The sequence below is a fragment of the Scyliorhinus torazame genome, chromosome 9, assembly GCF_047496885.1.
Source record: "Scyliorhinus torazame isolate Kashiwa2021f chromosome 9, sScyTor2.1, whole genome shotgun sequence".
NCBI lineage: Eukaryota > Metazoa > Chordata > Chondrichthyes > Carcharhiniformes > Scyliorhinidae > Scyliorhinus > Scyliorhinus torazame.
The window spans coordinates 202886342-202899208 of NC_092715.1; the positions used below are offsets into that span (position 1 = coordinate 202886342).

At 48.0% G+C, this 12867-nt stretch overlaps 1 protein-coding gene across 2 annotated transcripts in view; it reads right to left on the reverse strand.

Moving 5' to 3' along the window:
• Nucleotides 1–11810: 11810 nt before the first annotated feature.
• fbxo10 (F-box protein 10) overlaps nucleotides 11811–12867 on the reverse strand; it is a 63313-nt gene continuing 62256 nt past the window's right edge. For both annotated transcript variants that reach the window (XM_072517004.1, XM_072517003.1), the window contains one exon: nucleotides 11811–12386. In XM_072517004.1, the coding sequence (XP_072373105.1) occupies nucleotides 12200–12386 (187 nt within the window). In that variant the 3' untranslated portion in view covers nucleotides 11811–12199. The remainder of the gene's footprint in view (nucleotides 12387–12867) is intronic.

Consider the following 12867-nt stretch of genomic DNA (forward strand, 5'->3'; position numbering starts at 1 on the left):
TGTTCTGAATCTCCCATTTAGTATGATGGTAGTGCCATACAACCCAATGGAGGAGGGTATCCTCAATGTTAAGATGGGACTTTGTCTGGTCACTTCTATCGATATTAACATGGACAGATGTATCTACAGCAGGCAGGTTGGTGAGGATGAGGTCTAGTATGTTTTTCCCTCACCGCCTGTTGGAGCAGCGGTGTCCTTTAGGACTCGACCAGTAATGGTGCTACTGAGCCACTCTTGGTGATAGATGTTGAAGTCCCCACCCAGAGTACATTCTGTACCCTTGCCACCCTCCGTGCCTCCTCCAAGTTGTGTTCAACATGGAGGAGTACTGATTCATCAGCTGATAGTGGAAGGTATGTGGTAATCAGCAGAAGCTTTCCTCACCAATGTTTTACTTGAAGCAATGGGTAGGTTCCGGAGTCGACATTGAGGACCCCCAAGGCAACTCCCTCCTGACTGTACACCATTGTGCCGCCATCTTTGTGTTGGGTCTGTCCTGCCAGTGGAACAGGACATATCCAGGGATCCTTGCATGGATAGGGAATTGGCTGACTGGCAGAAGGCAGAGAGTGGGGATAAAGGGGTCTTTTTCAGGATAGCAGCCGGTGACTATTGGTGTACCGCAAGGGTCGGTGCTGGGACCACAACTTTTCACAATATACATTAATGATCTGGAGGAAGGAACTGTAGTGATCTCTGTATGTGCATGTACATAAGGGGTTAATGTGTAATCAGAAGATCACTAGAGGGCAGCACTAACAGGTATAAAAGCCAGACTCATGCTGTTCCTCGCTCTCTTTTGGTTGTACTGTAACGAGAGCAGGAAAGATTTAGCTCAGAGTGATTAGTGTAGTCAAACATAGCTAGTGCATTTAGATCTTGTCACCTTGCTACTAGTATTAATCTTAAAGTAAAGAACTCACAAAATTATTGTTTTACTTAATCAACTTTTCATTACTACTGAACGACTTCCGAGTCTTTTTCCATCAAGATTCAGAAAACCTCATCAGCAACTGGATTGAGTAACGTATATTACATTCAGTAGTATAACCAAACATACTACAGAAGTGTAACAAAAGAGGAACTGAAGGCACTTTTGCTAAGTTTGCAGATGATGCAATGATCTGTAGAGGGGAAGGTAGTATTGAAGAAGCAGGCGGGCTGCAGAAGGACTTGGAAAGGCTAGGATTGGGCAAAGAAATGTCAGATGGAATACAATGTGGAAAAGTGTGAGATTATGCACTTTGGAAGGAGAAATGGAGTTATAGACTATTTTCTAAATGGGAAGATGCTTAGGAAATCAGAAGCACAAAGGGACTTGGAAGTCCTTGTTCACGATTCTTTTAAGGTTAACATGCAGGTTCAGGCGGTCGCGGCTATGTCTCGGTAGGTCGCACGGTCGGCAGCTCCCGCCGATAACGGACTTTTACGCACTTTTACGGAGCTCCAGCGGCACTTGGAGGACGATTCCTGGAGTGGGAAGGAAACAGTGAGGGACCCCCAGCGCTGTGTGGAGTGGACCAGGAGTGGGGCGATCAAAAAAGCGGCTTTGGAGAAGAGAGAAGAATGGGCGTGAAAAAACAAGATGGCAGCCGGCGGGGATCAGGCAGCGTGGGCCCAGTGGTCACGGGAGCAGCAGGAGTTTCTCAGAAGCTGCTTCGCCGAGTTAAAGGCGGAGATGTTAGCCCCGACGAAGGCTTCTATTGAAAGGTTGGTGGAGACCCAGAAGATGCAGAAGACGGCGATAAAGGAGGTGCAGCAGAAGGCCTCTGATAACGAGGATGAGATTTTGGGCCTGGCGGTTAGAGTGGAGGCACACGAGGCTCTGCACAAAAGATGGCAGGAGAGGCTGGAAGACCTTGAAAACAGGTCAAGGAGGCAGAACCTGCGGATTCTGGGTCTCCCTGAAAGCATGGAGGGGTCGGATGCTGGTGCATATGTGACCACGATGCTGGGAACACTGATGGGCGCGGGGGCTTTCCCGCGACCCCTGGAGCTGGATGGGGCACAGAGTCCTGGAAAAGAGGCCTAGTGCGAACTATGGTGGTAATATTGCACCGCTTCACCGATAAGGAGTGTGTCCTGCGATGGGCGAAGAAGGAGCGAAGTAGCAGGTGGGAGAACTGTGAGATCCGTATTTACTAGGACTGGGGTGCCGAGCTGGCCAAGAGGCGTGCGTGATTCAACCGGGCCAAGGCGGTCCTCCACAGCAAAGGGGTGAAGTTTGGGCTGTTGCAACCGGCGAGGCTGTGGGTTACATATCAGGACCGGCACCACGATTTCGATACGCCGGATGAGGCATGGACTTATTTAAAGAACGAGAAACTGGACTCAAACTAATGGACTGCAGTATGTTGTGGGGGCATGGTGGGGGGGCGGTGTTATGTTGTTTTTTTTTCCTGTGTTCTCTTTTGTTTTTGTTGCCCCCTTTGCGCTGGGCCCTGGGGGGGGGGGGGGACTCTCTTTACCTCACTTAGCTGAGGGGGGGGGGAGATTGGAGACCCATAGAGGGAGCCAACAGGGGGATTGGAGGTAGAGGCGAGAGTGGCGGGGTCATCATGAGTCAGCTGACTTGCGGGAGTGCAATAGGGCGGGAAGGGGGGTTAAGCGAACGCTTGACTAGGGTGGGGGGTGTTGAGTGGGGGAGGGCTCTGGGATGCTGCTTTGCTGACTGGAGGGGAATCAATTTTCAGAGTAAAGGGGAGAGTCGGCTGGGGGGCTGGAGTGTGCAGGAGGTGCGGGCACGTGGCTGGCCTAAAAAAGGAAATTGGTAGCCGGCGGGGGGGGGGGGGGGGGGGGGTAAGTTAACCCCCTGACCAGGCTGATCACGTGGAACGTGAGGGGCCTGATTGGGCCAGTCAAGAGGGCTCATGTGTTTTCGCACTTAAGGGGGTTAAAGGCAGACGTAGCCATGCTACAAGAGACGCATCTGAAGGTCGTGGATCAAACCAGGCTGAGGAAGGGATGGTTGGGGCAGGTCTTCCACTCGGGGCTGGATGCGAAGACCAGGGGGGTCGCAATCTTGGTGAGCAAACGGGTGGCATTTGAGGCGGGAGGTATTGTGGCGGATAATGGGGGTAGATGTATTATGGTGAGTGGCAAGCTGCAGGGGTGGTGTTCGTGAATGTGTATGCTCCGAACTGGGACGATGCAGGGTTCATGAAGTGGATGTTGAGTAAGATTCCGGATTTGGAGTCAAGCAGTCTGGTAATGGGGGGGGGGGGGGGGGACGACACTTCAATATGGTCCTGGACCCGGCACTGGATCGGTCTAGGTCTAGAACGGGTAAGAGGCCGGCAGTGGCCAAGCACCTGAGGGGGTTCATGGACCAAATGGGGGGAGTGGACCCGTGGAAATTCGCTAGGCCAAGGGCGAAGGAGTTTTCTTCTCCCATGTTCACAAGGCGTACTCGCGGATTGACCTTTTTCGTGGTGAGTAGGGCGCTAATCCCGAGAATGGAGGGGGTAGAGTACTCCGACATTGCGATCTCGGACCATGCCCCGCACTGGGTGGATTTGGGGCTGGGGGAGGAGAGAGGCCAACGCCCTCTGTGGAGGCTGGACGTAGGACTATTGGCGGATGAGGAGGTCTGTGGGTGGATTCGGAGGAGTATCCAAAGCTATGTGGAGACCAACGATACTGGGGAGGTTTCAGTGAGTGTGGTCTGGGAGGCGCTGAAGGCAGTTATCAGGGGGGAGCTAATTTCAGTCAGGTCCCACAGGGAGAAGAGGGATAGGATGGAGAGGGAGAAGTTGGTGGGGGAGATACTTAGGGTGTACAGGAGGTATGCGGAATCTCCCGAGGAGGGGTTGTTAAAGGAGCGCCAGAGTCTGCAAGCGGAGTTTGACCTGCTCACTACTGGGAAGGCTGAGGCTCAGTTGAGGAAGGTACAAGGAGCGGTGGACGAGTATGGGGAGAAGGCAAGCAGGATGCTGGTGCACCAACTGCGGAAGAGAGAGGCGACCAGGCAGATTGGGGGAATTAGGTATAGGGGGTAACACAGTGCTGAGCTCGGCAAGGATCAATGAGGTCTTCAAGGACTTTTATGGTAAACTGTATGAGTCAGAACCCCCGGAAGGGGGGGGGGGGGGGTAGGGGATGAAACGATTATTGAACCAACTGAGGTTCCCTCAGGTGGAGGAGGGGCAAGGCCCCGGGACCGGACGGATATCCCGTAGACTTTTACAGACAATTCTCAGAGCTGTAGGGCCCATTAGTGTAGAGAACCTTCAACGAGGCTAAGGAAAAGGGAACCCTTCCCCCGATGATGTCGCAGGCTCTGATCTCGCTCATCCTTAAGCGAGATAAGGACCTATTGCAATGTGGCTCCTATAGGCCGATATCGCTCCTTAATGTAGATGCCAAACTGTTGGCCAATTCCTGGCCACCAGAATTGAGGACTGTGTCCCGGGAGTGATCAATGAGGATCAGATGGGGTTTGTGAAGGGCAGGCAGCTGAACACGAATGTGCGGAGGCTCCTGAATGTGATCATGATGCCCTCGGAGGTGGGGGGGGGGGGGAGATACAGAAGTGGTGGCGGCAATGGACGCGGAGAAAGCCTTTGCTCGGGTGGAGTGGGAGTACCTGTGGGAGGTGTTAGGCAGATATGGATTTGGCGAGGAATTCATAGGGTGGGTTAAATTGCTGTGTCAGGCCCCTGTAGCGAGTGTGTCGACGAACCGGCTGCGGTCGGAGTACTTTAGGCTACATCGAGGAACGAGGCAGGGGTGTCCCCTGTCCCCCCTGCTGTTTTCCCTGGCAATCGAGCCACTGGCCATGGTGTTGAGGGAGTCTAGAAACTGGAGGGGGCTGGTTCGGGGGGGGCTGAGGAGCATCGGGTTTCACTGTATGTGGATGACCTGCTCCTGTACATTTTGGATCCGGTGGAGGGGATGGGGGAGGTCATGCAGATCCTTAAAGATTTCGGGGACTTTTCGGGGTATAAGCTGAATGTTGGGAAAAGCGAGCTTTTTGTGATACATGCGAGGGGCCAGGAAAAGAGGCTGGGAGAGCCACCGCTGAAGATGGTGGAGAGGAGCTTTCACTATTTGGGCATTCAGGTGACTAAGAGTTGGGATGCCCTGCACAAGCTCAATCTAGCGCGGCTGGTGGATCAGATGGAGAGGACTTTAAGAGGTGGGACATGCTGCCACTTTCCCTGGCGGGCAGGGTGCAGTCCGTAAAGATGACGGTCCTCCCCAGGTTCTTGTTCGTCTTTCAGTTCCTTCCCATCCTCATCACCAAGTCCTTCTTCAAGCGGGTGAACAGGATTATCACGGGATTTGTTTGGGCAAACAAGACCCGCGTGTTAAGAGACTGTTCTTATAGCGCAGTGGGGGTGGGCTGGTGCTGCTGAACATCTGCAGCTATTATTGGGCAGTGAATATATCCATGATTCGGAAATGGGTAGTGGAGGGGGTGCGGCATGGAAACGGTTGGAGGCGGTGTCTTGCAGGGATACTAGCCTGGGGGCATTGATAACGGCACCCCTGCCGCTCCCGCCGACACGGTACACCATGAGCCCGATGGTGATGGCGACATTGAGGATTGGGGTCAGTGGAGACAGCACAGGGGGGAGGTAGGGGCCTCAGTCTGGACCCCGATACGAAACAATCACAGGTTCATTCCAGGTAGAATAGACGGTGGGTTCCTAAGCTGGCACAGAGCGGGTATTAAAAGGATGGGGGACTTGTTTATTGACGGGACGTTTGCTAGCCTGAGGATGCTGGAAGAGAAATTTGGGTTATCCCCAGGGAATACCTTAAGATACCTGCAGGTCCGCTTTCGTGAGGAAGCAGGTGGGGAATTTCCGCTGCTACTGGCCCGTAGGATACAGGACAGGATGGTCTCGGGCTTGTGGGAAGGGGACGGAAAAGTATTGGACATATACCAGGAGCTGCAGGAGGCGGAGGAGGCCTCGGTGGAAGAGCTGAAGGGCAAGTGGGGTGAGGAGCTGGATGAGGGCCTGTGGGCAGATGCCCTGGGCAGGGTCAATTCCTCCTCATCTTGTGCCAGGCTTAGCCTGATTCATTTTAAGGTGCTGCACCGGGCGCATATGACAGTGGCGAGAATGAGCAAGTTCTTTGGGGTGGAAGACAGGTGCGTGAGGTGCTCAGGGAGCCCAGCAAACCATGTCCATATGTTTTGGGCATGCCCGGCACTTACAGAATTTTGGAGAGGCTTTGCAAAGGCTATGTCCAAGGTCTTGGACACTGGGGTAAAGCCGAGCTGGGGGATAGCGATATTTGGGGTGTCAGAAGATCCGGGAGTGCAGGAGTCGAAAGAGGCCGGAGTCTTGGCCTTTGCCTCCTTGGTAGCCCGGAGACAGATCTTGTTAATGTGGAGGGACGCGAAACCCCCAAGTGTGGAGACTTGGGTCAGTGACATGGCTGGGTTTCTAAGTTTGGAGAGGATAAATGCAATGTTAGCATTCATGTTGAGAGGGCTAGAATACAAGACCAGGGATGTACTTCTGAGGCTATATAAGGCTCTGGTCAGACCCCATTTTGTGCATTGTGAGCAGTTTAGGGCCCCGTATCTAAGGAAGGATGTGCTGGCCTTGGAAAGGGTCCAAAGGAGGTTCACAAGAATGATCCCTGGAATGAAGAGCTTGTTGTATGAGGAACGGTTGAGGACTCTGGGTCTGTACTCGTTGGAGTTTAGAAGGATGAGAGGGGATCTTATTGAAACTTACAGCATACTGCGTGGCCTGGATAGAGTGGACGTGGAGAGGATGGATGTTTTCACTTGTAGGAAAAACTAGAAGCAAGGACACGATCTCAGACTAAAGGGACGATCCTTTATAACAAGGGTGGCGAATCCATGGAACTCTTTGCCACAGAAGGCTGTGGAGGCCAAATCACTGAGTGTCTTTAAGGCAGAGATAGATAGGTTCTTGATTAATAAGGGGATCAGGGGTTATGGGGAGAAGGCAGGAGAATGGGGATGAGAAAATAACAGCCATGATTGAATGGCGGAGCAGATTCCATGGGCCGAGTGGCCTAATTCTGCTCCTATGACTTATGGTCTTAAAGGCTGCAAAATTGGGCAGAGAAATGGCAGATGGAGTGTAACCCGGACAAATGCACCGTGATGCATTTTGGTAGATCCAATTCAGGTGGGAGCTGTAAAATTAGCAAGAAATAGAATAGACCTGAGGATTGGGAGCAGTTTAGAATTCAGCAAAGGTGGACCAAGGCATTGATTAAGAAGGAGAAAATACAATTTGAAAGTCAGCTAGTGTGGAACATAAAACCTGACTGTAAAAGTTTCTATAAGTATGTAAAGAGAAAAAGATGATGAAAACGAATGTAGGCCCCTTACAGTCAGAAATGGGGAATTCATAATGGAGACCAAAGAAATGGCTGAGGAACTAAATTCGTACTTTGCTTCTGCCTTCACAAAGGAAGACATGAATAATGTACTCTATGTTCTGAGCAACACAAGTTTTAGTGATGAGCTAAAAGAAATTAGTAGAGAAACAGGTTTGGGGAAATTAATGGGATGAAGGTGGATAAATCTCCAGGACCTGATGATCTTCATCCAGAATCCTTAAGGAAGTGGCCCTAGTCATTTTCCAAACTACTTTGGACTCTGGAATGATTCCCACTGGTGGGAGGGTAGCTAACATAACCCCACTATTCAAAAAGGGAGAGAAAACAGCCAACTATAGACCAGGAGCCTAAGGTCAGTAGTAGGCAAGTCGCTGGAGTCCATTATCAAGGATTTCATAGCACAGCATTTGGAAAGCAGTGGTATAATCAGACAAAGGCAGCATGGATTTACAAAAGAGAAATCATGCTTGACAAATCTACCAGAATTCTTTGAAGATGAGTTGAGCAAGGAGGACCGGTGGATGTGGTTCATTTAGACTTTGGGAAGGCTCTTGACAAGGTTTCACTTAGCAGATTACTATGTGAAGTTAAAGCGCACAGGATTGCGGGTTGTATCTAGAGATGGATAGAAGCTGGTTAGTAGACAAGAAGCAAAAAGTTGGAATAAATGAGTATTTTTCCGATGGGCAGGCAGTGACTAGTGCGGTACCAAAGTGTGCAGAGCACACAGTCTGCAGAGGGATATATATAGTTTAGGGCAGCACGGTAGCACTGTTGCTTCACAGTGCCAGGGACCCGGGTTCGATTCCTGGCTTGGGGCACTGTGTGGAGTCTGCATGTTCTCCGTGTCTGTGTGGCTTTCCTCCCAGAGTCCAAAGATGTATGGGTTAGGTTGATTGGTCACGCTAAATTGCCCCTTAGTATGCAAAAGTTAAGTTGGGTTGCGGGGTGTGGGCTTGGTTTTCAGGGGCCGGTGTCGAGTCAATGGGCCGATTGCCCTCCTTCTGCACTGTAAATTCTATGACTTCTAAGTGAGTGGGCAAGGGTCCGATAGACGGAGTATAATGTTGGTAAATATGAGGTCATCCATTTTGGTAGGAATAACGGCAAAATGGACTATTATTTAAACAGTAAAAAATGGCAGTATGCTGCTATGCAGAGGGACCTGGGTGTTCTTGTTCATGAATCACAAAAAGTTGGTTTGTAGGTGCAGGTAATTAAGAAGGCAAATGGAATATTGACCTTCATTGCTAGAGGGATGGAGTTTAAAAACAGGGAGGTTAATAAAGGGAACTATGACGATATGAGGCGTGAGGTGACCTTGATAGATTGGGGAGAGTTACTTAAAGGGATGACAGTGGGTAGACAATGGCAAACATTCAAGGAACGCATGGGGGAACTACAGCAACTGTTCATTCCTGTCTGGCAGAAAAGCAAAGGGGGAAGAGGGTCAATCCATGGTTTACAAAGGAAATTAGAAATAGTATCCGATCTAAGGAAGAAGGATACAGATTGGCCAAGAAAAATAATAGGTCTGATGATTGGGAGCAGTTTAGAATTCAGCAAAGAAGGACGGAGGGATTAAGAAGGGGAAAGAAGAGTACGAAAGGAAGCTTGCAGGGAACAAAAAGACTGACACTAAGAGTTTCTATAGATATATGAAGAGAAAGACATTGGTAAAGAGAAATGTAGGCCTGCCAGAGACAGAAACAGGGGAATGTATAATAAGGGACAAAGAAATGGCTGAGAAATTGAATACATGCTTTGGTTCTGTCTTCACAAAAGGGGACACAAAAGATACCAGAAATGCTGGAAAATGAAAGGTTTAGTGAGAGGGAAGAACTGAGGGAGATCAACATTAGTAGAGAAATGGTGCTGGGAGAATTGATGGGATTGAAGACGAATAAATGCCCAGGGCCTGAGAATCTGCATCCCAGAGAGCTTAAGGAGGTGCCTCTGGAAATAGTGGATGCATTGGTGGTCATCTTCTGGGATTCTAGAACTGTCCCTGCAGATTGGAGGGTAGCTCACGTCACTCCGATATTCAAAAAGGGAGGTAGCGAGAAAGCAGGAAATTATAGACCCGTAAGCCTAACATAGGTAGTAGGGGAAAATGCTTGATTCCATTATCAAGGACTTTTTGCGTAACATTTAGAAAGCAGTGGCAGGATCAGTCAGAGTCAGCATGGATTTATGAAGGGAAAATAATGCTTGACCTATCTTTGAAGATGTAACCAGTACAGCTGACAAGGGGGAGCCAGTCAATGTGGTATATTTGGACTTTCAGGAGGTGTTTGACAAGGTCCCGCATAAGAGAGTGTGTAAAATTAAAACGCATGGGATTGGGGGAAATGTATTGAGGTGGATAGAAAACTGGTTGGCAGAGAGGAAACAAAGAGTAGGGATTAATGGGTCCTATTCAAATTGGCAGGCAGTAACTAGTGGGGTACCACAGGGATCCGTGCTGGGACCCCAGGTGTTCACAATATACATTCAATGATTTGGATGAGGGAACAAAATGTAACATCTCAAAGTTTGCAGATGATACCAAGTTAGATGGGAGGGTGAATTGTGACGAGGCTGCAGGGATAATAAGCATGATCTGGACAAGATGGGCGAGTGGGCAAATCTATGGCAGATGCAGTATAATTTTGATAAGTGTGAGGTTATTCACTTTGGAAGCAGAAACAGGAAGGCAGATTACTACCTGAATGGTTATAAATTGGGAGGACAGCATGGTGGCGCAGTGGTTAGCATTGCAGCCTCATGGCGCCGAGGGACGGTGCTGTAGGAACAGGGTGAAGTGTTGGGGTGATGGAGGTATGAACTAGGGCATAGAATCATAGAATTTACAGTGCAGAAGGATGCCATTCAGCCCATCGAGTCCGCACCGGCTCCTGGAAAGAGCACCCCACCAAAGGTCAACACCTATCCCCACAACCCAGTAACCCCACCCAACACTAAGGGCAATTTATCATAGCCAATCCACCTAACCTGCACATCTTTGGACTGTGGGAGGAAACCGGAGCACCCGGAGGAAACCCACGCACACACGGGGAGGATGTGCAGACTCCGCACAGACAGTGACCCAAGCCGGAATCGAACCTGGGACCCTGGAGCTGTGAAGCAATTGTGCTATCCACAATGCTACCGTGCTGCCTGCATGAATGAAGGGCATTGCTGTATTGTTTGTGTTAATGTGTATTGTGGTGATGTTTGAGGGGGAAACCCACATGTTTTATCTGTCCTTACTAGACTCCAAATGATTGTATTTCCTTTACTGTACCACTTGAAACTTTGTAAAGTTGGCTTGAAATTACCAGGTAGCCAAATGTTTTAAATACATTTGCTTTATGTACAGGCATTTATTTAAATTGTTTGAGATTGGAAGTTCCATTCCTAGATTACCACTATGGGTGTAGGCTTAGCCTTTCTACTCTTGAGAAATTGCGAAAAGTTGAACAACATCAGAGAGAAATTGAGGAAAGAGATAGATGCTAGAAAAATCTGAGTTCCTTGTTTTCTATTGAAATATAATATGGTTCGGGATCCCAGGGCTCAAATCTGATTTACATTTACAAATTGATTAAGAGGCTTCATGCAAGGTGGGACTGGAATCTGCAGGAAAATGAATAGCAGTGGTATCTTGATAACCTGTCAATCTACCTGCTGGGGAGAATTATTTAATAGTAATAACAAACTTAGAAATTGAAAAGCTCACTATATATAATCAATTTCAAAATAATGATTGCTTAGAGCTCTAAAGTTCTAAAGTTTTAACTGTTGTACCTGAAGTAAAACCAAATTGCATATGGTCAAAAACAAAATTTAGCTTCTGGTGGGATTCAAATGGGAATAGTGGCTTGGTTACCTAGTCCGTTGCCCTCCTGATATTTATCCTGCAGGAGTTTCCTTTTAAAGTGCCCCAGTTATTTAAATTGTGTTCCCTTACTCCAAATGTTCAATAGTTGATTTTATTTTCCCCAGCTCATCTTTTTTTATTATAGAAATTTCGAGTACCCAATTCCTTTTTGTTTCCCCAATTAAGGAGCAAATTAGCATGGCCAATCTACCTACCCTGCACATCTTTGCGAGGATCTCACCCCCACAACTCAGACACGGGGACAATGTGCAAACTCCACACGGACAGTGACCCGGGACCAGGATTGAACCTGGGTCCTCGGCGCCATGGGGCAGCAGTGCTAAGCATTGCACCACCGTGCCGCCTCCCCCAGCTCATCGTCCATATGTTAATACAAACAACTTGGGGCTATATAGGGAAACGGTTGTCACTGCTTAGGTGTGGGGATAGCTGTTCACATTCTGACTCAAGCGTCACCCTTTGGAGTCTAAATAGGAGAACAATGAGGCATGATCACAATAGAACTCTAAAAGGAAACACTTTCTCCAATTTTCCCCACCCCTCCCACTTGTAATTTCAGTAATTTATTTCTCCAATAACAAAGCCCACAACATAATGTGAAATGTTATTTTACTATTGAAGATAAAAGTGTAGGAGGAATTCAGTGCTAATGCACAAAGAAAATTAAAAAGTTTTGCTAAAAATAATATGTATAATATTGGCAGCTGTTAATAATGTAGACTGAAGTACAAAACTAGGAACTTTAATAAGCAGATCTACGCTTCTATCAGAGCGTTGCACCATGTTATTAAACTCCAAATGGAGGTTGCCAACAATTGTGTTCATTTGATTATATTATGTCCAAGCTAACCTGTAAGGAAGTGAATGAATAAAACGCAATGCTCCAAGTTTTTTTCCATTATTAAAAACACATTTGATACAGGAATTGAGGCATTAAATCATTTTTGTGGCACATTCTGTACTAGTGCTGATTTTAAAACATTAAAGGATGGAACAGAAAATGCTGCCGTTGTCATGGCAGCCCCCTTCGACCCTTGCAGCTATTCGAGTTGTCATGGATGCAACTCTTTGACGTGTCTGAACCATGGAGGTGGCCCGATTTGATCCATCAACAAGTGGCCTCGCTGGAGGATTGTCCAGTTTCCAAGCTATGCCAGATCTGCAAGAACTAAGAGAAATGTTCCGTTAGGGACATGAGAATTATGGTTTACAGATTTCACTTGTTAATCGAACATCAGCCACAATGGTGTTCAACCCGCAGGCTGATACAAGGAGGCAACCATTACCCAACCGCAGAGAAAGTGGAATGATTATTCTAATTCATTCTTGACATTGAGAATCTATCAATTCCCATTTGCTGAAATGGTGCTCTATTGTACAAGAACTGAACCAAACACAGTTGAAATGGAGGCTAATGCATTATTGTTGCAGTTCACTGTAAAAATTACAAAACACAGATCCAAGTTTAGAGTCCACCATGGATATACTGGTACACTTACACCATCCTAATTTCAAATCAAGCAAAGAGCAAGCTCAATTAACTTCCATTTATTATTCCAATGATAAGTCACTGCTTACAACATGTTAAGTGTCTCATCTATTTCAGACAGTAACAGGTGTTTAATAAATTTGAACTTTAAGGTCTATGT